Source organism: Podarcis erhardii, assembly GCF_964252035.2.
Source record: "Podarcis erhardii genome assembly, chromosome: 7".
Classification (NCBI taxonomy): Eukaryota; Metazoa; Chordata; class Lepidosauria; order Squamata; family Lacertidae; genus Podarcis; species Podarcis erhardii.
Window position 1 is genome coordinate 66465639 of NC_138511.1, and position 19981 is coordinate 66485619.

General features: G+C 43.7%; 1 protein-coding gene across 2 annotated transcripts; it reads left to right on the forward strand.

Moving 5' to 3' along the window:
* Nucleotides 1-8944: 8944 nt before the first annotated feature.
* On the forward strand, nt 8945-18477 carry PDIK1L (PDLIM1 interacting kinase 1 like). Of its 2 annotated transcripts, none has more exons than XM_081872158.1 (3): nt 8945-9136; nt 13228-13529; nt 15018-18477. In XM_081872158.1, the coding sequence occupies exons 1-3, from the start codon at nt 9082-9084 to the stop codon at nt 15756-15758; spliced, it is 1098 nt and encodes a 365-aa protein (XP_081728284.1). In that variant the 5' UTR covers nt 8945-9081; the 3' UTR covers nt 15759-18477. The 2 variants fall into 2 exon arrangements, with proteins under 2 accessions (XP_081728284.1, XP_081728285.1); XM_081872159.1 differs by lacking the exon at nt 8945-9136 and adding an exon at nt 10077-10262.
* The last annotated feature ends 1504 nt before the right edge of the window (nt 18478-19981 follow it).

The following is a 19981-nucleotide window of genomic DNA, read 5'->3' on the forward strand; positions in this document are numbered from 1 at the left end:
TTGCGACCTGAACTTTATGACTTCCCCCACCTCCTCCTCATTCTCCTCCACCCCCAGTGAAAATTGACAGAGTCCTCTGGCTGAGGTCAAGGTTTTAGTTTTCAATATCAGCCCCCAGCCATGGGCATTAACTTATCTGCCAGTCAATTAGTTTCATTATCTGTCAGTGTTGACATGCTTACTGTTGTTGGCATCCATCTGTCTCGAGAGACAATGGAGAGGGACAATGGAGTGTGTCTCCACAGTCAAACTGCTGTGTTAGCAGCACCAAAGTGACCTCCCTGGAGCACAAGCCTGGGCAGTTTGTGTATGGAGGTCCTGGGCTGCATTCTGAATCCTATTGTTCTAGGACCAATCAGACTGCTGCTTTTTGGATCCTATTCAACTCAGTACATAACACCTGAAGATATCCGTTTAGGATCAGAGGGTATTTTCTCCTAGACGGGCTACCTTCCCAGGTTGACGAGTCCCATCTGTTCCTCACTGCCCCCTATGACACATGCAGAAACCGCCTTTTTGACCGTTGGACCCACTCTTGGTGTCATCTGCTCAATTTGCTGGAGCCGGCATCACTGCTCCCCCTTCCAAAGCAGCTGACATTGAGAAACAATGGGGAGAGACTGTCTCCTCTGGCCCTGGTTGCCACCAATCACTTCCTCATCCTCCTGCGTAGGAGTCTGTCAATCCTAGCCAGACAGTGGGCCCTCCATATTGTTTTCAGCACCTGCTAAAAACTTTTTTATCTGGGCAAGCCAACCTAGACATGGAATTTTATCATGAATGTTCGTTTTTAAACTTCTGACTTTATATTTTAAAAGAAATTTTATACCTGCTAGTTTTTAAATGTTTGATTTTATCACTTTTTATTATTATATGTAAACCACTTAGAGGTCTTTGTTCAGCTGCCAATGTTGTGCACTGACTATTGACCCTGCTGGCTTGGGCTGGTGGGAGTTGTAGTCCAATCATTCTTGGAGGGCACCACGCTGGACTGCCCTGCTTTTGTTGATTAAGTGGGATATACATCTTGTTAACCAATCAGTACTGTGTAGAAAAGGACTTCCTTTGAGTCTAAAAGAGCAGAAAGGGTTCATCGTTTGTGAAGTTTATCTTCATTGACAACTAGTGGTACATAGTGATGCAAGAGCCACAGCATGATAGAAAGTTTTAAATGGCCAGACTGTCATGTGATAACTGTGTGATCATCATGTGCATGACCTGCAACTGAATCTAAAGCAGGAATTGCTGTTCATCAACTGTTCTCTCCTGCAACAGCTAAGCTGGAAGGCGGCCACTGGTGGTGGATTGTCACTGACATGCTGCAGCCAAAGGGAAAACACCAAACGGCCTCACTCCTTGAGGGAGTCACTTTGGGAGTGATACAATGGCAAGGGCCACTATGTATTTTTATTGTTATTATTGAGATTTTTTTCATTGGTTCTATTGTATTGTGTATTTTATTGATTTTTTGTAAACTGCCCAGAGGACTTTGGTCAATGGGTGGTCTAGGAATTGCAATAAAATGATAATGTGAGATGAAAAGTGCATGTGATTAGTTGTTTTAATTTGTATACTGATTTCTGTTTCAAATTTCTAAGACCCCAAAGTGAGTTCCATGTGCATAGAAATGTGTGCGTGTGAACTTAAAAGCCAGTTAAAGAAATCTTACAGTGCAATAATATCCAAGTTTACAGTGACGTTCTACCCGTTTCAATGGTGGAATGCTATGGCAGCAGTTGAAGTAGCAGAAAACTCATGGTGCAGAAGATTGCACTATGCATTGTGCCACAAACTTACCAGCAACCCACTAGTGCATTCTCTTGCACAGCAATATTTCAGTAGCACAAAAACATTTCGTCTGCAGAGCAAATATATCACTAAGTGACCTTCCTTACTAATACACTGGAAACAAATCAGTATCCCCATATTGGTGATGGGAGAAGGTCTGAGAGACAAAAGATGACCAAGGCCACTTAAGGCCAGAATGGCAAAAGTGAGATTAAGACTGTGCATATCCTGATGAATACTTCCTTACCTCTCTTGGCGAGTACTCTGAAATAGATCTTCTGCCTCAGAAACCCATGGATTTATAGAGAGAACTTGTTTACTAAAAAGTGATTGCCTTCTGGGAACTTCTCTTACAGTGGCCTGGAATTGCTGCTTCTCAGCCAGCAGCTGGTATCCGTCACTCAGTCTTCAATCATCAATAGCCTTCTGGAGAGAGCGCTTAAAATCAAATGCTTCTAATTTACTCCACTGTCTGAAGACACCCAAAGCTGTCCGGACATGTCCTCCTATGCCCTTCTGCCTTGAGGGTTCATTAATGGCCAGGTTCCCCCATTTTTCAGCCACCTGCCAATGGTTCCACTCTGAACAGATTGTGAACGATTTCTATATAATTCATCTTTGAAATGCAACTTTCCTTTTGCTCTAGATCACTATGCTTGGAAGCCTTTTGAAAGAAAAGGGATTGGCCATTTTGGTGGAGTCCATGACATGAGCTTCAAGAAGGAACAGTTTACCTATTTCTGCTTTCCATTCTTTAAGCATGGTCTGTGTGTACCTGTTTAGTGTTGCGGGAATTTTCCTTAGTCTGACACAAAACCCTACACATACATTAAATAAAATAGAAACATCGCCACCCGACTCCACCCCCACTCACCATGGCCCTCTCCGCCTCTTTCCCCCATAGCTGTCAACTTACAGATTTGAAAATAAGGGACCAGCAGCCTCAAAAATAAGGGATCAGCAGCCAAAATAAGGGATCAACAATTACTTTGATAAAATACATATTTTGTTGCATGCAAATGGCTTTAGATACCTATTAGGTCCATAAATTACCATATAGCATATATTCAACACAAAAAAGCAACAATTTGTTGTTGACAAAGCACAGCTGGACATAGAAAGGGCCCCATTACCTTCAGTATCTTATTTAAGGGACATCATCAATAAGGGACAGCAGTGGGACATGGTGCTGATATAAGGGACTGTCCCACCAAATAAGGGATGCTTGACAGCTATGCTTTCTCCCTTTTCTTCCTAATGTAACACTAATGTCTCAACAAATGAAACTGATCTGTAGAAAATGTAACTTGAAAAAAGACACATTGCAGAAGGAACAGGACCAACAAGGCCTCTTTTAAACACTTTGCAATACAAGCTTCGCTTCCACTGCACAGTGCTACTTGTGCTTTGTGGCAGGGTGATTTGCATGCCACTTACATTTATTTCCATTGGCTGTCGTGGGACAACAAAATGATCTTTAGCGGTAAAAAATCAAATGCATTCCTCCCCTGCCGTGGTTGCTGCAGCTCCATTTTGTGCAGAAACTTGAGTCCAGTGCAAAGATGTCTCCATGGCAGTGGCAGGGAATCGAATGTGCATGCTCAACCTGGCTGTCACGGGAGGCCAGAGGAGGCGGTAACCAAAAAATAGACTAGAAGGATTAATGGGAAATCACAGCCTTTCAGTGGTCCTCCCCTGGAAAAAATGAGTAAAATCCAAGACAAGCAGTCAGGTGGGAAAGCAGGGCCCCAACAAAATTATAGCCGGATAAATAAGTCTAGACCTAAGAGAAAGTTTGGATGGGCTTTCAGGTTCAGGTCCCACAGAGATAAAGGATCACATTGTGAGAGAATGGTAAGCCCATTGTGAGAGAATCCTTACTGGCATTGCCCATCTTGACACACTTTAGAAATGAGGAGCCAAACCTTTGCTATCAGGAGCAAACTTGCAATATTTAGAAAAGAGAATGGGAGGCGGTGATTGAATGTAGCTCTCGTAATTCTCCCCAGGCCACGCCCCTCATGGGTCTTGCATCATTCTCCCAAATGGCTTTCGCTGTCTGCAACTCTGATCGCGCCTCCTGCTTGTCTGGGTACAGGATAAAGAGGGGTGGGCGAATACATGTAGAAGCTGTGGCAGACCTTGGGGTCTCCAATTTCAGCAGGGTTTTATGCCAAGCCAAAATTCAGAACCCAAAATTCAGAACCCCTCCGCCTCTTGCACTCCATTGTAAATCATAGTTGTGGCATCTCCAAGGCTCCGAACTGCTAAATCCATCTCTGGTAGAAACTGGCCTATTGGACAAAAGGGAAATGTGTGTTTGTTGCCCCACCCACATTTGCTTTAGGCCCCACCTACCACTGGTATGTGGCCCTCAGAAGGTTGTCCAGAAGGGAATGTGGTCCTTGGGCTGAAGCAGCCTTCCCACCCAATTTTAGAGATCTGTGTAGAAATTATTTGTTATCTATAACTAAGTTCTATCAGTAGGTTGTTTGATTTTTCAGTGCCCCTTTCTCTCTTTTTCATCATCCTCTGTTGACTGGACAGTTTTCAGCATCCTCTTCTAGGATCTATGAACCAACATTTCACCTGCCTCTGAGCTCCAGCTCTCTCTAGTGCTTGGTGGGCAAAAGGGCTCTTTCCGAAGCTATAAGGCGCCCCCTCCTGACACGCAAACCCCCAAACACTCCTGGTTTTTCCCCTTCCCACCATGCACTCTGTTAACAGCTGCTGTGACTATTTTTGAGTGCTGTGTGTGTGCCTCTGGAGGATCTACAAAGGGGCGAGGAGAAAGAAGCTTGCTGACAGCATGTCCAGAATTACTTTGAAATCCGCATATTCTAAAACGGCTCTGAGCGCTGCTCCATTGGATAAGCAAATGGCTAAACACTGAGACCCACTTTATATATTAGAGTTGCATCCAATCTTATGTTCTCCTACTCAGCAGATTGAAATTAACGGACATGACTAAGTTTGGTCCATTACTTCAATGAGTATACTTTGAGTAAAACTTAGCTGGCGACAACACTAGGTTTTTACTAAGGATGCAATTCACAGTACAACATGTATTAACCTGCGAGTAAGGCTGTGCACACGTTATGAGCTTAAAACACAGCTAGGTAGTTCTTTATCTCCATTTGAATCGAAGATGGTTTTAACACATCAAAATATTAGATGGGGGGGTGAATCAACATATTGGATGATTTGGTTGCCAATTACCTATTGGAACCCATTTGGTCTGTTGGGTGAGGCAGCGTCAAGTGAATGGTTAGAGCCCAGAGGTTTACCTGCTGCAATCACACAGAGGTTTTTGTAGGCAATGCTTTTTTTTCTAGAAAAATAGGTGCTGGTACTCAGCATGAAGTTGTTTCACGAAGTGGCACACTTTTTAAGAACAAAAAAAGAGGTGTCGGAACCCTTGAGCGCCTCCTGAAAAAAAGCACTGTTTATAGGTAAGAAAAACAACAAATCATTTTATTGTAGAAAATACACATTTGAATAGGAAAGTTTCTGGTTCTAGTTTAGCTTATTAGCCTATAGCAGAACAATGCAATCATGCAGGCTGCTTTGTTCTTTCAGAAGACAGTCCCAGGGTGACCTATCATCTTGAGGTGCAAGAGAAAAGCATGAGAGGAGCAGGAATCTGTAAAGCAGGGTGCAACCTAAGACATATCAGTTGAAGAACAGAAGGTAAGAGGAAAGCTAATCGGAAGTCAAGATACAAAATAGTCTAGGGAACCTGGATGCCCCCCTGACCAGGCCTTTTTCCCAGGGGGAACTCATAGGAACTCAGTTCTGGCACCACTCAGGCCTTGGCCATTCTAAGAGAACAAGGGAGGTGTTCATGGTGAGTTCTGGCACCACAGAAAAATAGCACTGCCCCCAACTCTATTTGCCTCAAACAGCATGCAAGCCCCCTCTTCTGCCAGCTGTGTTGCACTCAAACTACCAAACAAACCACAGAATACTGTAATGATGGGATAGATACAGGATAGAGGCTATCACCTTGTGTACACTGCCTCACAAATCAGGGTGGGAGTGCACACTGTATGCAAAGTAAATGGGAATGTAGATGCCGCCCAAGTCCCACAGTGCTCACATTGGCTTAGACAGTAATCATATATATGAAGCGGGAAACCATTGTCTCTCCAGAAGTCGTTGGACTCCAGTTCTATCACCCCCGACCACTGGCCATGTCAGCTGGGGGTGATGGGATCTGTAGTCCAACATCTGGAGGGCCACAAGATCCCAACCCATCCCATATACCTCTACCCCCTAGGACTAGGTCCCACTGAACTTAACAGGGCATATTTCTAAGCAGACATGCATAGGATTGCCCTGTAAGCATGAAAAGTAACATGAAACTAGCACTGCACAGCACACAGCAAAATGCAGGTGTGTAATTATCTCACATGATCATTTATACATGCAGGATACATGTCATTTCCAACATGTAAGTGCATATCATGGGCAAAAAATAATAATTAAGCCCCTATGTATATGCTGGAATGTTCAAAACGCTTCCTTTGTTTTTATTTTAATAAGCCTTTTGGGCAGAGCTGTATTGTCCACATAGTATAGATAAAGGGAACTGAGAAACAGTGCCGAAAATTCATACTTTTTCTGCCTAAGCTTTAATAGAGCAGTTGTTGTTTTTTTAGATGCATCCATCACATTTATATTCTACCCTAGTTCCCAAATGGTTCCAAGTAGACCAGCTTAGCTATGCTGCTGCATCATGTGTTTATTTATTTTTTTTAAATAATATTTATTTAAAAAATTTAAACAATAAAAAAACATAGATAATAACATAGTCTTTTCAAATCTCCACATTTCATTCTCATCTTTGGACTTCCTCACATCTCTTGTTCCTGCATTCTGAACTCATAAATTTTACTAGCAAATTATTTACTTGTTTCGATTCATATCCTATAATTATCCAATATTAAATCTCAAATTTTAGAATCTAAATCACACTTTTGAAATTTTAGTTTTATAGTATTGTTTATCCAAAATTTGTCTCTTCTTTCAATTATGTTCAAATTTATATTCCTTAATACTAATTTGTTGGAGCCATGTTATTACCAATCTTACATCTTTCTTAGCATTCATACAATTTACAATGTTTTTGTAGATAATCCTTGAATTTCTTCCAATCCTCCTCCACCAGTTCTTCTCCCAGGTCTCGGATTCTGCCAGTCATCTCAGCCAGTTCCATATAGTCCATCAGTTGCATCTGCCATTCTTCCAGTGTGGGCAAATCTTGAGTTTTCCAGCATTTAGCGATAAGTATCCTTGCTGCTGCTGCAGCATCATGTGTTTAGACCAAGGATGGGGATTTTGTGGCACTCATCCCATACTGGAATGTTGGGATGCAAACTCAGCTTGTCTTAAGACTAATGGAGCTTTGCATGGGGAGAAAACAGGCAGAGAAACCTCCATTTCTGACCTAATTTGTGCTGACCTCTCTCCTCTCTCAAAGTGCTAGACTGATATTTCTTAGGGTCGTTGCCCTCATTTCTGCACTTCCTCCTTCTCGAGCTCACCTCTGCAGAGGAGACATCTTCCCTTTGCCTCTTTCTCCTGCAGAGATTCAACAAGCAAGCACGACTCCTTTGCATTCCCAACTTAGCTAGAACTAAGAACTTATTGCAGTGGCCAACTGGATGCCTGTGGGAATCCAGCAAGCAGGATTCAAGCCCAAGAGCACTCTCCCCCCCCCCTTCCCATGGTCTCCAATAGCTGGTTCTCACAAGCATTACTGCCTGCAACAGTGGAGGCAGAGAATTGCCATGGCAGCTACAGATTTTGATCACCCTCTCCCCTATGAATTTGTCTCACCCTCTTCTAAAGGTTAGTGGCCATCGCTGCCTCTTGTGGGAGTCAGTTCCATACTTTAACTACGCCCTGCACATAACAGCTTTTATCTGTTCTGAATCTTCTTGCATTCAGCTTCAGTGGATGTCCACGACATTATGAGAAAAACTTCTCTCTATCCACTTTCTCCATGACATGCATAATTTTATAAACATCTGACATGTCACCTCTTACTCACCTTTTCTGCAAACTAAATACGCTGCAACTTTTCTTCATTGGGGAGTCACCCTAAGGCAGGAATGTCCAAAGTCTGTTTTGGGGGCCTAGTCCGGCCCGCCGGTTGATTTAATCCGGCCTCCATGGCAGTATATGTCCCAGGGGCAAAACCCTTAAAGAGCTCAACAACTTTGGGGTAAAATCCTAAAAAAATATGGCCCTCTTTGAAAAGGGCCTAAGGCAGGGGTCAACAAACTTTTTCAGCAGGGGGACGGCCCACTGTCCCTCAGACCTTGTGGAAGGCTTGACTATATTTTTTTTGGGGGGGGGGTGGATGAACAAATTTCTATGCCCCACAAATAACCCAGAGATGCATTTTTAATAAAAGCACACATTCTACTCATGAAAAAGCGCGCTGATTCCCAGACCATCTGCGGGCTGGATTTAGAAGGTGATTGGGCCGGATCCGGCCCCCGGGCCTAAGGGATGCCCTTTTCTGAGTGTTTTCCAGCTCTACAAATTCTTTTTTGAGGTGAGGCAACCATAAGTGTACACAGTATTGCAAATGAAGTCGCACCACAGATTTGTACAATGGCATTATGATGTTGGCAGTTTTATTTCCATTTCCTTTCCTAATGATCCTTAGCATGAGATTTGCTTGTTTCACAGCTGCTGCACACTTGATGTTATGAGTTGTGGAGCTGCTCCAAAGTAGCTCTACAGTGGAAATTCAATGGAGGTACTGATCTGTGCGGATCCTTCTGCAATTGACAGGTGAGCCCCTCTAATCCACAGCAGGTCCTTCTGCAAAGATGCACTTCATCTTCTCTCTCCCTGAAGCACAGACAACCACCCCCACCCCAGATGCCATATAGATAAAAGTGATTTCATTCTCCCTTAATAGAGAAAAATGGGAAGACAGTGTCCCTTTAAGGGAAGATACCAACAGCCCTCCATTCTCAGGAGGAGAGGGGTGGGAAAGATCTTACCATCAGATTGCAACCTTCATGTGTCTGCAGCAGCCACAGAAGCATGTCCCCATGGCGTGGTGGGGAGAGGGGGGATAACAAAAGGTGTCACTAAGCTTCCTCACGTTGCAAAAGCTATTTATATAAGGACAGCTGACTCTTTCCTCTCTCCTTCCTTTCTTTAAGAAAGGCAGACAAATAAGAGATTCCAATTTTTTTAAGCAGCAGCAACAACAAAAAAAGAAAACATTGGCTAGCAATCTAATTGAAAGAAGAAAAATAAATATGAGAAATGCACAAAAATCCAGCGGGGAATCCAGCAGCAAGACTTCTGGGTGACAGCTACGGTAGGTATTTTGCAGGGGGCAAGACAGCAAGTAGGAGGCAGCCGGGTGACAAGTGGCTTATCGCGCACCATTGCAAATAGGCCTCAGCACCTAATTTGGGAGGTGGGGGTGGCGGGAGGAAAGGGTGGCGGTGCGTGCAGATAGGCTCCCCATTTCTGCGCAACCTCTTTCATTCTTCACCAGGCGCCGTGCACTTCGCCGCAATCGCCTGTAGGAGCCGCCTCGAAAGCGGTGCATAATCCGCCGTTCCTCCGCACGCTTTAACGCGGTTTGCGGCGGCTGCGCTCTCGCAAAGGCAAGCGGCGCGCGTCTCCCCGCCGCTTCCCGTTCTCTAGCAGGGAGCTCTCAGGCTCCATGCCCGTTCCCACGCCGCGCGCTAAGCAAACGCTGCCCCGCTTTGCCAAATGCACAAGGGCCGCCGCGCAAGCCCGTCGGCGCGCTCCTCGAAGCTGCGCATCGCGATCCCGAATATACGAAGCGTGCTAGTCAAAGTCAGGAGCAATTAATAATCATCATCATCGGACAGGAGTAATTAATAGCAGCAGCCGTAATAAAACGTCTCGCAAATAAAGCACGGGAAATAATACTGCATCAAATAAATAAGCAAAACCGGTAGCAAAGAATGCCGCTTGCTTGCAGCAACATTCCACGCAGCGCATGCAATCTCTCCCTCCCCCCTAACCCCCCCCCCCAAGTCTTCCTAGCGGACTTTGAGCCGTTCTCGCTCCGCGAGCAACCCGAGGTTGCCCAAACTCAGCGCAGGGTGGGAGACAGGAGCTCGAAGCACCGGCTCTGCGGCTTCAGCAGCCAATGAGAAGCGGCGCGCGCCGCGTTGCGAAGGCAAAGGAGGCGGACCGCCCCCTTTCTCCGTTTTCAGCAGCCAATCCAAAGAGGGGGCGGTGAGTTTGGTGTCGGCCTGGCTTGTCTGTCTGGTTGTGCGCGCGCGCGCAAGCGTTCTGTCTTTGGCGCGGGTGCGCGCCTGCGTGCGCTGGCCCAGAAGGGGGTGTGTCGGCGAACCCGGGAGAAGCGAAGGCGGCGGCGGCGGCGGCGGCGGCGGCGGCGGCAGGAGGGGGAAGGGAGCCCGATAATGGCGGCCAGGAGAAGAGAACGCCGCGGCGCCTCTGAGGTAAATGTTGGACACATTCGGGCCTCGGCGCCGAGTCCTGGCACGGGAGCGGCGCCCGGAGCTCCGAGGACGCTCCGCGACAGGCCCTAGAGGCCGTGCCAGGAGCCCCGGCCGTCCCAGGGGCCTGGGCCCGAGGAAGCCCTGAGCTAGCGTCCCGGGCCTTGGGCGCTCGGAGCAGGCAGCTCGACGCCCGGCAGGCTTCGTAGCTCCCTTCACACGCCTTCGTGTCGTCCTGGGAAGGCGGTCGTGGGAAATTGCGGAAGTGTTCGCGTGTCCGGAGCGCCGGTTCACACGTTACGTGACGAATACCCGGGTTGGCTTTCCAGGGGCTGGGCGGGGAGGGAGCCCGAAACAAGCTTTCCTAGCCTGGCCTTCTGTCGCTTTAAGGGAGGTGGGGTATCAGCAGGTGAGCTTTCTTTTTTTTAATGATACGGAAGTAAACACAGCCACCTGCTCAGTGCTGCAGGTCTAGCGGCGGTGACATCCCTGGTTGACCACCGGCTGTCAGCTCCGTAGGTCTGTCACCAACTTTTTTGCATCGGGCGGGGGGAGGGTGCTGCTTTTGTCTCCTAATCAGCTGCTGCTTTTGCGGCTATTGCCAGGTGATAATTCTGCTGGAAAGCTATGCCTGCTGGTTTCTCTGGAGGGAGCGACTGTTAAAGGCGCAGGAGCAGGCCAGGCCGGGTGCTGTCTTTCTTTCCTTCCTTCTAGGCTTTCCTCCAGGTGATTTTATATATATAGGGGCACCCATCCACTCCCAAAGCAGTCCTCATTTTCTTATCATTATGCCTGTGTGAAGAATGTGTTTTGCAAACAAGTATTTTGTGCCATTTACAGGTTGATTGAAAACACCGACATGGCAAACGAGGCTGCAGCTATATGGGTTGGATCCAGACTTTGTCATAGGTAGTGTAGGTTTATGGGGGCTTGAATTAGTCATGGATCTAGCCCTGTGCACACTAACCTGTTGAATAGAATCAGACTGCTGCAGGTGAGCTGCAGTGTCATCTCTGTATATCTTCCAACTTCTGCAAGAGAAATCTGGGTGCCTGTATCTTTTAATGGTTATGCAGGGATGGTGTAAGCTGACCTTCCCAGTCTGATGCTTCAGACATCCAACTCCCCGTCAGCCCCAGCAACCATGGCTAGTAGTCAAAAGGGATGATAGGATCTGTAGTACAAAGTATCTGGAGGACACCAGGCTGCGAAAGAGTGATGTAAGATATACTGCTTGCAGTTCTCCTTCTGCATAACTAATCAAAGGGATGGAACCGCGACCTCGTTCTGCTGAATTATTTCACTGGTTAAAACAGGGATATGCTCAATTTAGATTATATGGAAGAGCTGTCTTTCAGTGAATGGTAAAAGTATTCTGCTTTTCACAGTGATGTGTTAGAGATTCATGAAAGGATTTTGGAAAATCCTTGCCTTGGGAGTATTCCTTTTCATAACATGTAGGAAACATGTAATCTTTAAAACTCGGTATTTGGTACTGGAGTTTCCAGAAGCTACTAAAGTATTTATTCCTAACAAAGGAAGCTGATATTTTTACCAGCTAAATAGGCATACTTGGAGAAAGCATGCACATTAGATACACAGCAATGTCTAGTATACATAAACAAAGCGACACTTGGGGAATGGAGATAGGGAGAAATCTAGCTGATAGGGAGCTTAGAGAGTTGGAGCAAAACCAAATTGGTATGTGTAGTTCAGTGGACCCAGAATTCTGTGTTTTGTAGCAGGGGTTAGGAGCCTCTGGCCTACAGGCCATCCATGGCCTTCCAGGGAGTCCAGTTTGCCCCATGAGGCCATTTCCCCCAAACCACACTCACTTTTCAATCAGCTGCCATCACTGGGTGACGTAGGCAAGGGGTCAAGGTTCAGTCCTCAGTCCTGCTGAACACGATCCCCGCAGGGAACGTGCTGAGGAAGCAGATCCCTGCAGAGAATAGTACTGAACTCTCTGCTATCAGCTGATGAGCAGAGAGTTCAGTCCTTCAGGGTGCTGCTTTAACATATTCCCTGCAGAGAACATGCTGGTGAAACAGAACCACCACCCCCTGCCCCATGGGTCAACTTTGACAGGTGGGCAGGAGCACCTACCTTCTAGGCACCTGACGGTTGTCATGATGCATCATTGCAGATGATTGACAAGTGAGTGGCTCCCACCACCTGTCAAAGTTTGCCTCCACAGTTGGAGGAGATAAAGATTTGGCCCACTGGGGCAAAATGTTTCCTACGCTTGTTTTATAGGTTTCCAAGGATTACCTACAGATTATCTAATAAAGCACCTCCTCGTCAACAATCTTGTACCTGCCACATGCTTTTGACAGTTGTTTCTCCTACTGTAAAAACTAAAATGTCCCTTCCCAAAGATCATACCCCTGGATGGGCCGGGTACAAATAATAAATAATAATAATAATAATAATAATAATAATAATAATACATTATTATTGTTGTTGTTATTATTATTATTATTATTATTATTATTATTATTATTACTCTTGTCCAAACCATGGCATCATAGAAAATATTTGGCATGTGTCCCATGCTATGTGAGAGTTCTGTCTTTGGTTTAATATCTGTTTTGTAGTTTCTTGTATATTTATATGTTCATCTTCAATATTGAAATGTTTTGTTTCTGAAGAGCAGCTGCCAGTCTGTAGTTAAAATAACAAAAGATTGGTGCAAAGTCCTGTCACATCTTAAATACTAACAGATGTTTAGAAGTGGGGTGGGTTATATAGATATTCCTAAGAAAAATATGTGTGGTCTGAAATTACCATATCAGCAAATAGATACAGCCACCACACAGTAGCACAGAAATGAACTGAGAAGTGAAGTCCACAGTCAGGGTAGAGTGTATATTTATAGCACTGGGATGGCAGTGATGGGGCATAAGCATTGATAGGACATCTATCAGCCAGGAATTTCTTAGTTGTGCTTGGCTTTTTGTTCTTATAGATACCTTAACCTTGAAGATGGTGAGTAGCCAGCCAAAGTACGATCTAATACGGGAGGTTGGTCGTGGCAGCTATGGTGTGGTGTATGAAGCAGTAGTGAGGAAAACCTCTGCACGTGTCGCGGTGAAAAAGATTCGGTGCCATGCTCCAGAGAATGTAGAGCTTGCCCTGCGTGAATTCTGGGCACTTAGCAGCATCAAGAGCCAACACCCAAATGTTATTCACCTGGAGGAATGCGTTTTGCAAAAAGATGGCATGGTGCAGAAGATGTCCCACGGCTCCAGCTCTTCGCTTTACTTGCAGGTAAATGAAGTTGCAGGTAGTGGAAGAAACACAGTGGGTTAGAAGTAAAGGGAAGCAGAAAGGACAACAAAGACACAGATGCCAGAATTGTGCATACTACAGTATTCTTTAGAAGAGTGTTTGCTTTTCTGTTTTTACTACAGTTAGACACTTTGGAAACATTAATAAAAGCAGTTTTCCAGAAGGAGAAACTTAGGGAAAGCATACAAAACAGTTGTACTGCTGTCCCACTGTCCAAAAGTAATAGGTCTCCCAACAGTCTTAAATGACAGCTGTGCCAGCACAACATTGAAGAACATTATTTTTGCATGGCAGGAATGTTAGTGGTATTATAGTTATAAGTACTGTTGGGATCGTCCTAAGAAAAGAAGCATTAATAACCCTTTTAATAATTTTGTATCTGCTTCACAAAGTCATCACTGTATTAGGCAATGTTATGATCAAATCATCTCTAATGAAATATATTTTTCCATGCCTTGAATGCATATTGCATTCGTTCCAAAGGGTTGTGTTGTCTAACAGCACTATAACAACAAAATTGAAAATAAAAAGCCAGTCAAAGAATAAATTAATCATCTTTTAAAAGTCTTTCTATAGGCTAAATCATTGTTCTAATGTTAATTCTTATTAGCTTCCTCCCACTTGATATTCTAAAGAAGGAAAAACAGTTTCTTTAAAGGACAGCAAAACGAGCTTTGTGTCAAGCAGATTGTGAAAACAGCTGCTCAGCAATCTGCATTTCATGCAGTAAAATAAGCAGTAAAAAAATAACTTTGAGAACAAAAGCGGCAAAGGCCTCTAATTTTTTTGTAGTTGTGCATTTTTATTGTTCTGTTAGGTTGGTCTGATGGCATTCATTCATGCAGATGGAGGGGAAAGTGTGTACTGGTGTCCCACTAGATACATATTCCATTAATCCAGAGTCAGTATTCATAATGGAATACTGTAGTTTCATTCACACAGTACACCAAAGCATATCACAGGAAACTTAACTGTGGTCTGTTGTCATGTTTGTTGGTTCACACTATTGCTTTAATCAGCCAGCAAGCCAGAAATGGAAACCATCCTTTAGAGTGGGTTTACAAGCCATAGTTCCAGCTGAGACTAGAGGTCCCCTGCGCTGTAGAAAGGAATGCTGAGCAGATAGAAAATAAAAACAGACAAGCAGCTCCAAACCATGATATGTCTGCATGTTTGGAAGTTCAAACCACGAGTTTGTACTAAACTATGGTTTAGAATTAAGTCTGTCCTTCCATAGAAAATGTTGGTTGAATGGGTGAGATGATTCCTATGCATGTATGGTGGCATCAGTTGTTTTTTGAAAATACTGTTTAAAGAAGAAAATTGGGAAGAAGGATGAGCACAAAAGGGGTATTTATAATACATGCATTAAAAGATAATGGGTTTCTAGCATTTCTTTTCATCAGCTGCTTTCTTAACTTGACTCCTCCTTGCTGAACAGATTCCTTAAATGTTTTCTTATTACAGCTTGTAGAGACTTCCTTGAAAGGTGAAATTGCCTTTGATCCCAGAAGCGCCTACTACCTTTGGTTTGTGATGGATTTCTGTGATGGAGGTGATATGAATGAATATCTCCTGTCTCGAAAGCCTAGTCGTAAGACCAATACTAGCTTTATGCTTCAGCTCAGCAGTGCCCTGGCTTTTCTGCACAAAAACCAGATCATCCACCGTGACCTCAAGCCTGACAACATCTTGATCTCTCAATCCAGGATGGATGCTAGTGACTTGGAGCCCACTTTGAAAGTAGCTGATTTTGGACTGAGTAAGGTTTGTTCAGCTTCAGGACAGAACCCTGAAGAGCCAGTGAACGTGAATAAATGTTTTCTTTCTACAGCTTGTGGCACAGACTTCTACATGGCTCCTGAAGTTTGGGAAGGTCACTATACTGCCAAAGCAGACATCTTTGCATTAGGGATTATAATCTGGGCGATGTTGGAAAGGATCACTTTCATCGACACAGAGACCAAGAAAGAACTGTTGGGGAGTTATGTGAAACAAGGAACAGCGATTGTACCTGTTGGAGAGGCATTGTTGGAAAATCCAAAAATGGAGCTACTCATTCCTGTTAAGAAAAAGACAATGAATGCTCGTATGAAGCAGCTGATTAAGGAAATGCTTGCTGCTAATCCACAGGATCGCCCAGATGCTTTTGAGTTGGAACTCCGGTTAGTTAAAATTGCTTTTAAAGACAGCAATTGGGACACGTGACCTCCGTAGTACTTTGAACTCTTGTCAGGATTGTGTCTGTAACAATAGGGCAGCACTCTGTGGAAGCAAAAAACAGACTTAACCCAAAATTTAAGGTGTCAGGGTTCAATATTTTCCCCCCATTGCATTTCTCTTGATTTTTGTAAACAAAGCTCAAGGTGGCTGTTCTTGTTTCAGAACCATATGTGTATATTTCCAAGCTGCAGCTGTAATGCTATCCACATGGCCAGGAAACTTGACATTTTAGGAGGTGATTGCTTTTTAGGAATATTTCAAACATTCCAGTTTCATACTGCAGAATTTGGAATGCCCATTGAAGAGAAGGTTTGCATGCTGGTAATGCAAATTATTCAACTTTGTAGAGTAAGCATGTATATATTTATGTCTGTATGAGTGACTTGACTTCCCCATCTTTCGAAAATGTCCCCATTATTTATATTGTCTCATATTGAATTGGGTGACTATAGATCATCCGTAAATTCCACATCATAGATATTCTCCACTTTTTTTTTTTAAGAAAAAAAAGTTGATGGCACAAAATATGATAAAACAAATATGATGCAAAGGGAACCTCTGGTTCTAGCACTAAGCTACTGTTGGGCAAATCTCTTAGTTTGGAAGGCTGCAATAGGTAGTTTGATGGCACTTCTTAGTTCATTGAGCATTCAGGTTCATTTTTTTGAGGTAAAGGAAGACTTGTGCTAAATCTCACTCTAGCCCCCCCCCCCATCCTTTGCATTTGACATCCAGCGTTACCTTTAATGCATTGTGTCTCTTTTTATCAATTTTTTATTTTATTTCATTTTTTACAAATGTAAATCATGGGGAACAGAAAAACCTCCCAAATTCTGCTGAAAACTTTGCAAATGAGAAAAAGGTTCCCATATTTTGTTTCCGCCCTGGCTTTTAGAGTCCAGTCATGCTAGCTACTCCCTCCCTTCTTAGCAGAGGTTCTTTTGGTCGCTTCTTAGTGGTGGTCTTGATGACCGGATATTTGTATTGTTCACTTATTTTGTGGAAGAAGGACTCTGAAATCTTAGTGTACTATCGAACTATCCAGATTCTTCCTTGCTAGAAAATGTTGCCCGTTTGGGTGGGTTGGGCATTGTTCTCTGCACAAAGTAATAGTGATTATTCTGTTGCTCTCATGTGAAAGGCACTTTTTTATTACTTTTGGGTAGTAGATGCAGAACATTTGGCACAACCCAGCCAGCTCCATCCATGCATAGAGAGCAGAGTCGAGAAGTGACTCAACCAAAGGCTAATCTAGACCCTCCATCACCTTGGTGCTTCTTCACTACTGTCTCTGTGTGCACAACAGTACATCTGAAGCCTTGACTCTGCAAGAAAGCCCTTCCCTTTCTTGACTGCTACTCTGAAGTTTTCAGCAATCTTGATTCCCCCCCTGTGGTTTTTGGGTATGCAGGCTACTCTGCCCATGGCTGTCCATGCACGGGGTAAACAAAAGTTCCACACTATGTTGTTTTGTATTAATATACAGGACTTGATAGCAGACAGGAATAAAGACCTTGATTTCATGAGTAAATAGAACTTCCACAGGGGAAACTGGCATAGTGTGTGTGTTGATTTCATCGGAGAAGTTAACTATATTGCCTCAGTTGAAATAGTCTTGATGCCATCAGCTACAACCTGGAAATTGGAGTGTGAATTGACACCCCCCCCCATGAAAGGCTCTGGAGCAGATTACCGTATATCTTGCCTAAAATAACTGAGGAAATGTCATTCCAGTGATCTTGGATTTCACAGAGACAAACTTCAGGAGAATATCAACTTGTATCACTTGACATATATCCGTCTGCCCAGCTTTCAGTGTGATGCTATAGTATATTTTGTCAACTGAGGATCCTATCGATGTCTGTTCTTTGAATGCAAAGGTAATACACAAGCCAGATTTCTTCTGTGCAATTACAATGTAAATGTTCAGAGGCGGAAAAAAACTCTTTAAAGCACCACCTGTGCCTTTAGAGACAAGATTATATTGCAGGTAGGAAAGCACTCCTGCAATTTTATCCATCAACAAATTTCCTTTAAAAATGTGTCAGTCAAAAAGAGCACGACTTGCAGGAGTTTGGCAGTCTTTTCTTTGAGGACTGGAAAAGCAGGAACTCTCAGTCATGTACGTCCTAACTAGTCTGATTACTGTGTACAATTTCTTGGCACTTGCAAATCCTCAGCAAATCCAGATTCTGGATACATTATTGCATGTGCTTCATAGACACAGTGCGGTATCTAGTAATAGAGCAAGTTATATTTATCGTACAGTAAAACTGTTAATGCCCAAATGCACTGCTACTTCTTAAAAGAGTTGGGGAGGCCTCACCAGGTCACCTCCTTTCATGGTGCTTAGCCCCTTGGCATTGAATGCTAACTTGATTGTTCATTAATTATCCACTGAAAAATTGTCCCTGAGATCTGTGTGTGTGATTTTTGTTGTTGTTGCTTGTGTTTGCTTTGGGTTCTTGTAAAATCTCCAAAATCAAAACTATTGTAGCAGCTACAAAACAATTCACCAGCGTAACAAAGAAGTTGAGATACTCATCAGCACTTCGGAAAGAAAGCAAACTTTCAAAGCTTTTCCTTAAAAATTGTAAACTCTATTTTGTGAAAAAATTATTAAAAAAGGGGTGGAAGGAGAAATGATTGTGTAATTTATTGAGTTCGTGACTTTAAAAAGAAATAAAGTCTGAATTGAAAGAAATTGTGTTTGATATGCTTCTTTTGTGCTAAATACAAATTTATTTCCATGAACTATCCTACTTTCTCTGACACAAAATTAGCATTGGGACCAACACATGGTGGCCTTGGGGTGTGATAGTGGTGGCTTTGTTATGTAGCAAAGGTGGGAGAACCTCAGGCCCAGGGACCAAGGCAGTCCTCCTTGATTTTTTTTATTGGTTCTGCTTCATACCCTGAGGGTTTTTGGGTGTCTGGAATGTGTCTTTGAACTCTGATAATGCCTCTTGTTTGTCTAGGCAGAGGATAGATAAGAGTGTGTGAATGTGGTAGAAACTAGCCCATGGGACAAAGATAAACTTTCCACCTGTTTTTTCTGCCTGTTTTTGCATCTGGCCCCTCCCACTGTTGGCATGCAATTCCCCACCCCCAGATGGTTGCCTGGAAGCCTGAAAATAGTTCCTAACCCCTGAAATGTTCAGTTTGTTGTATGTAGAGTGCAGGGAGCTCTATTTGAGCAAACCCTCTTGTGTACTAGTATTACTATTTCTAGAGGCAGCTTGACAGAGGCAAGGTGAGAGCTGTTCCAAGTAGCTGGTTTTAGGTGCCAATAAGGGCAGCAGAGTAGGGGAAACAGATCTGCCCCATGAGATGTAACCCACCTGCAACTTCTGCACATGCTTCACTGAAATCTCAATGCAGAAACATTGTTATTGATAGGGAACACTGATGAGCCACCCTATAAATACTTGTTCCTCAGGTATTGCTATCCCTGTTCAAGCACCAACAAGTATGTTACTTAATATACATTGTTTGTTCTTGTTGCCCAATCAGGTTTAGCCAGAGAAATGCAACCTTTGCGGATAAGAGCTTTGCAGTACTCCTCAAGCTTTGACCTGGAGTGTCTCTTATTGGTGTCCAAGAAATGACCTGTGTTTGGTACAATAAGGAGATCTGGTCGTTATAATTCCCATCCTCCCCAGTGCTGTTTTCTCAATTTCAAATGCCTCTTCCAAGCTTTAGTGTACAGTCGCACCTTGGAAGTTGAACAGAATCCGTTCCAGAAGTCCTTTCGACTTCTAAAACGTTTGAAAGCCCAAGTGCGGCTTCTGATTGGCTGCAGGAAGCTCCTGCAGCCAATCGGAAGCCCCATCGGACATTTGGCTTCCAAAAATCATTCAAAAAGTGGAACAGTCACTTCCGGGTTTGAGTTGTTTGGGAACCAAAACGTTTGGGAACTAAGCTGTTTGACTTCCAAGGTATGACTGTAGTGGCATTCTGCATGTTTCCTACTCTGAGCATAAAAATAATAAAATTTTTAAAAAGAAATAAAAATAAAAATAAATAAATTGAGCGTTACTGTTCTTGAAGGAAATTGATAATGAAACAAGAGAAGCTGGATGTAGATGGGGGTTTCTTGGTCCGTCAGAAGCTGACACTCTTGACATTCAACCTCAGAGACGAAAAAGAAGCACTGAACTCTTGAGAGGGAAGGTATGGTTTAAAAAAAGCATGATAAAACAATGCAT

Excerpts from the sequence above, each read along its gene's own strand:
- PDIK1L (XM_081872158.1), top strand. The coding sequence starts at position 9,082 with ATGCACAAAAATCCAGCGGGGAATCCAGCAGCAAGACTTCTGGGTGAC. Across the intron at positions 9,137-13,227 it reads ACTTCTGGGTGACAGCTACG|ATACCTTAACCTTGAAGATG; the intron begins GTAGGTATTTTG and ends TTGTTCTTATAG. Across the intron at positions 13,530-15,017 it reads GCTCTTCGCTTTACTTGCAG|CTTGTAGAGACTTCCTTGAA; the intron begins GTAAATGAAGTT and ends TTCTTATTACAG.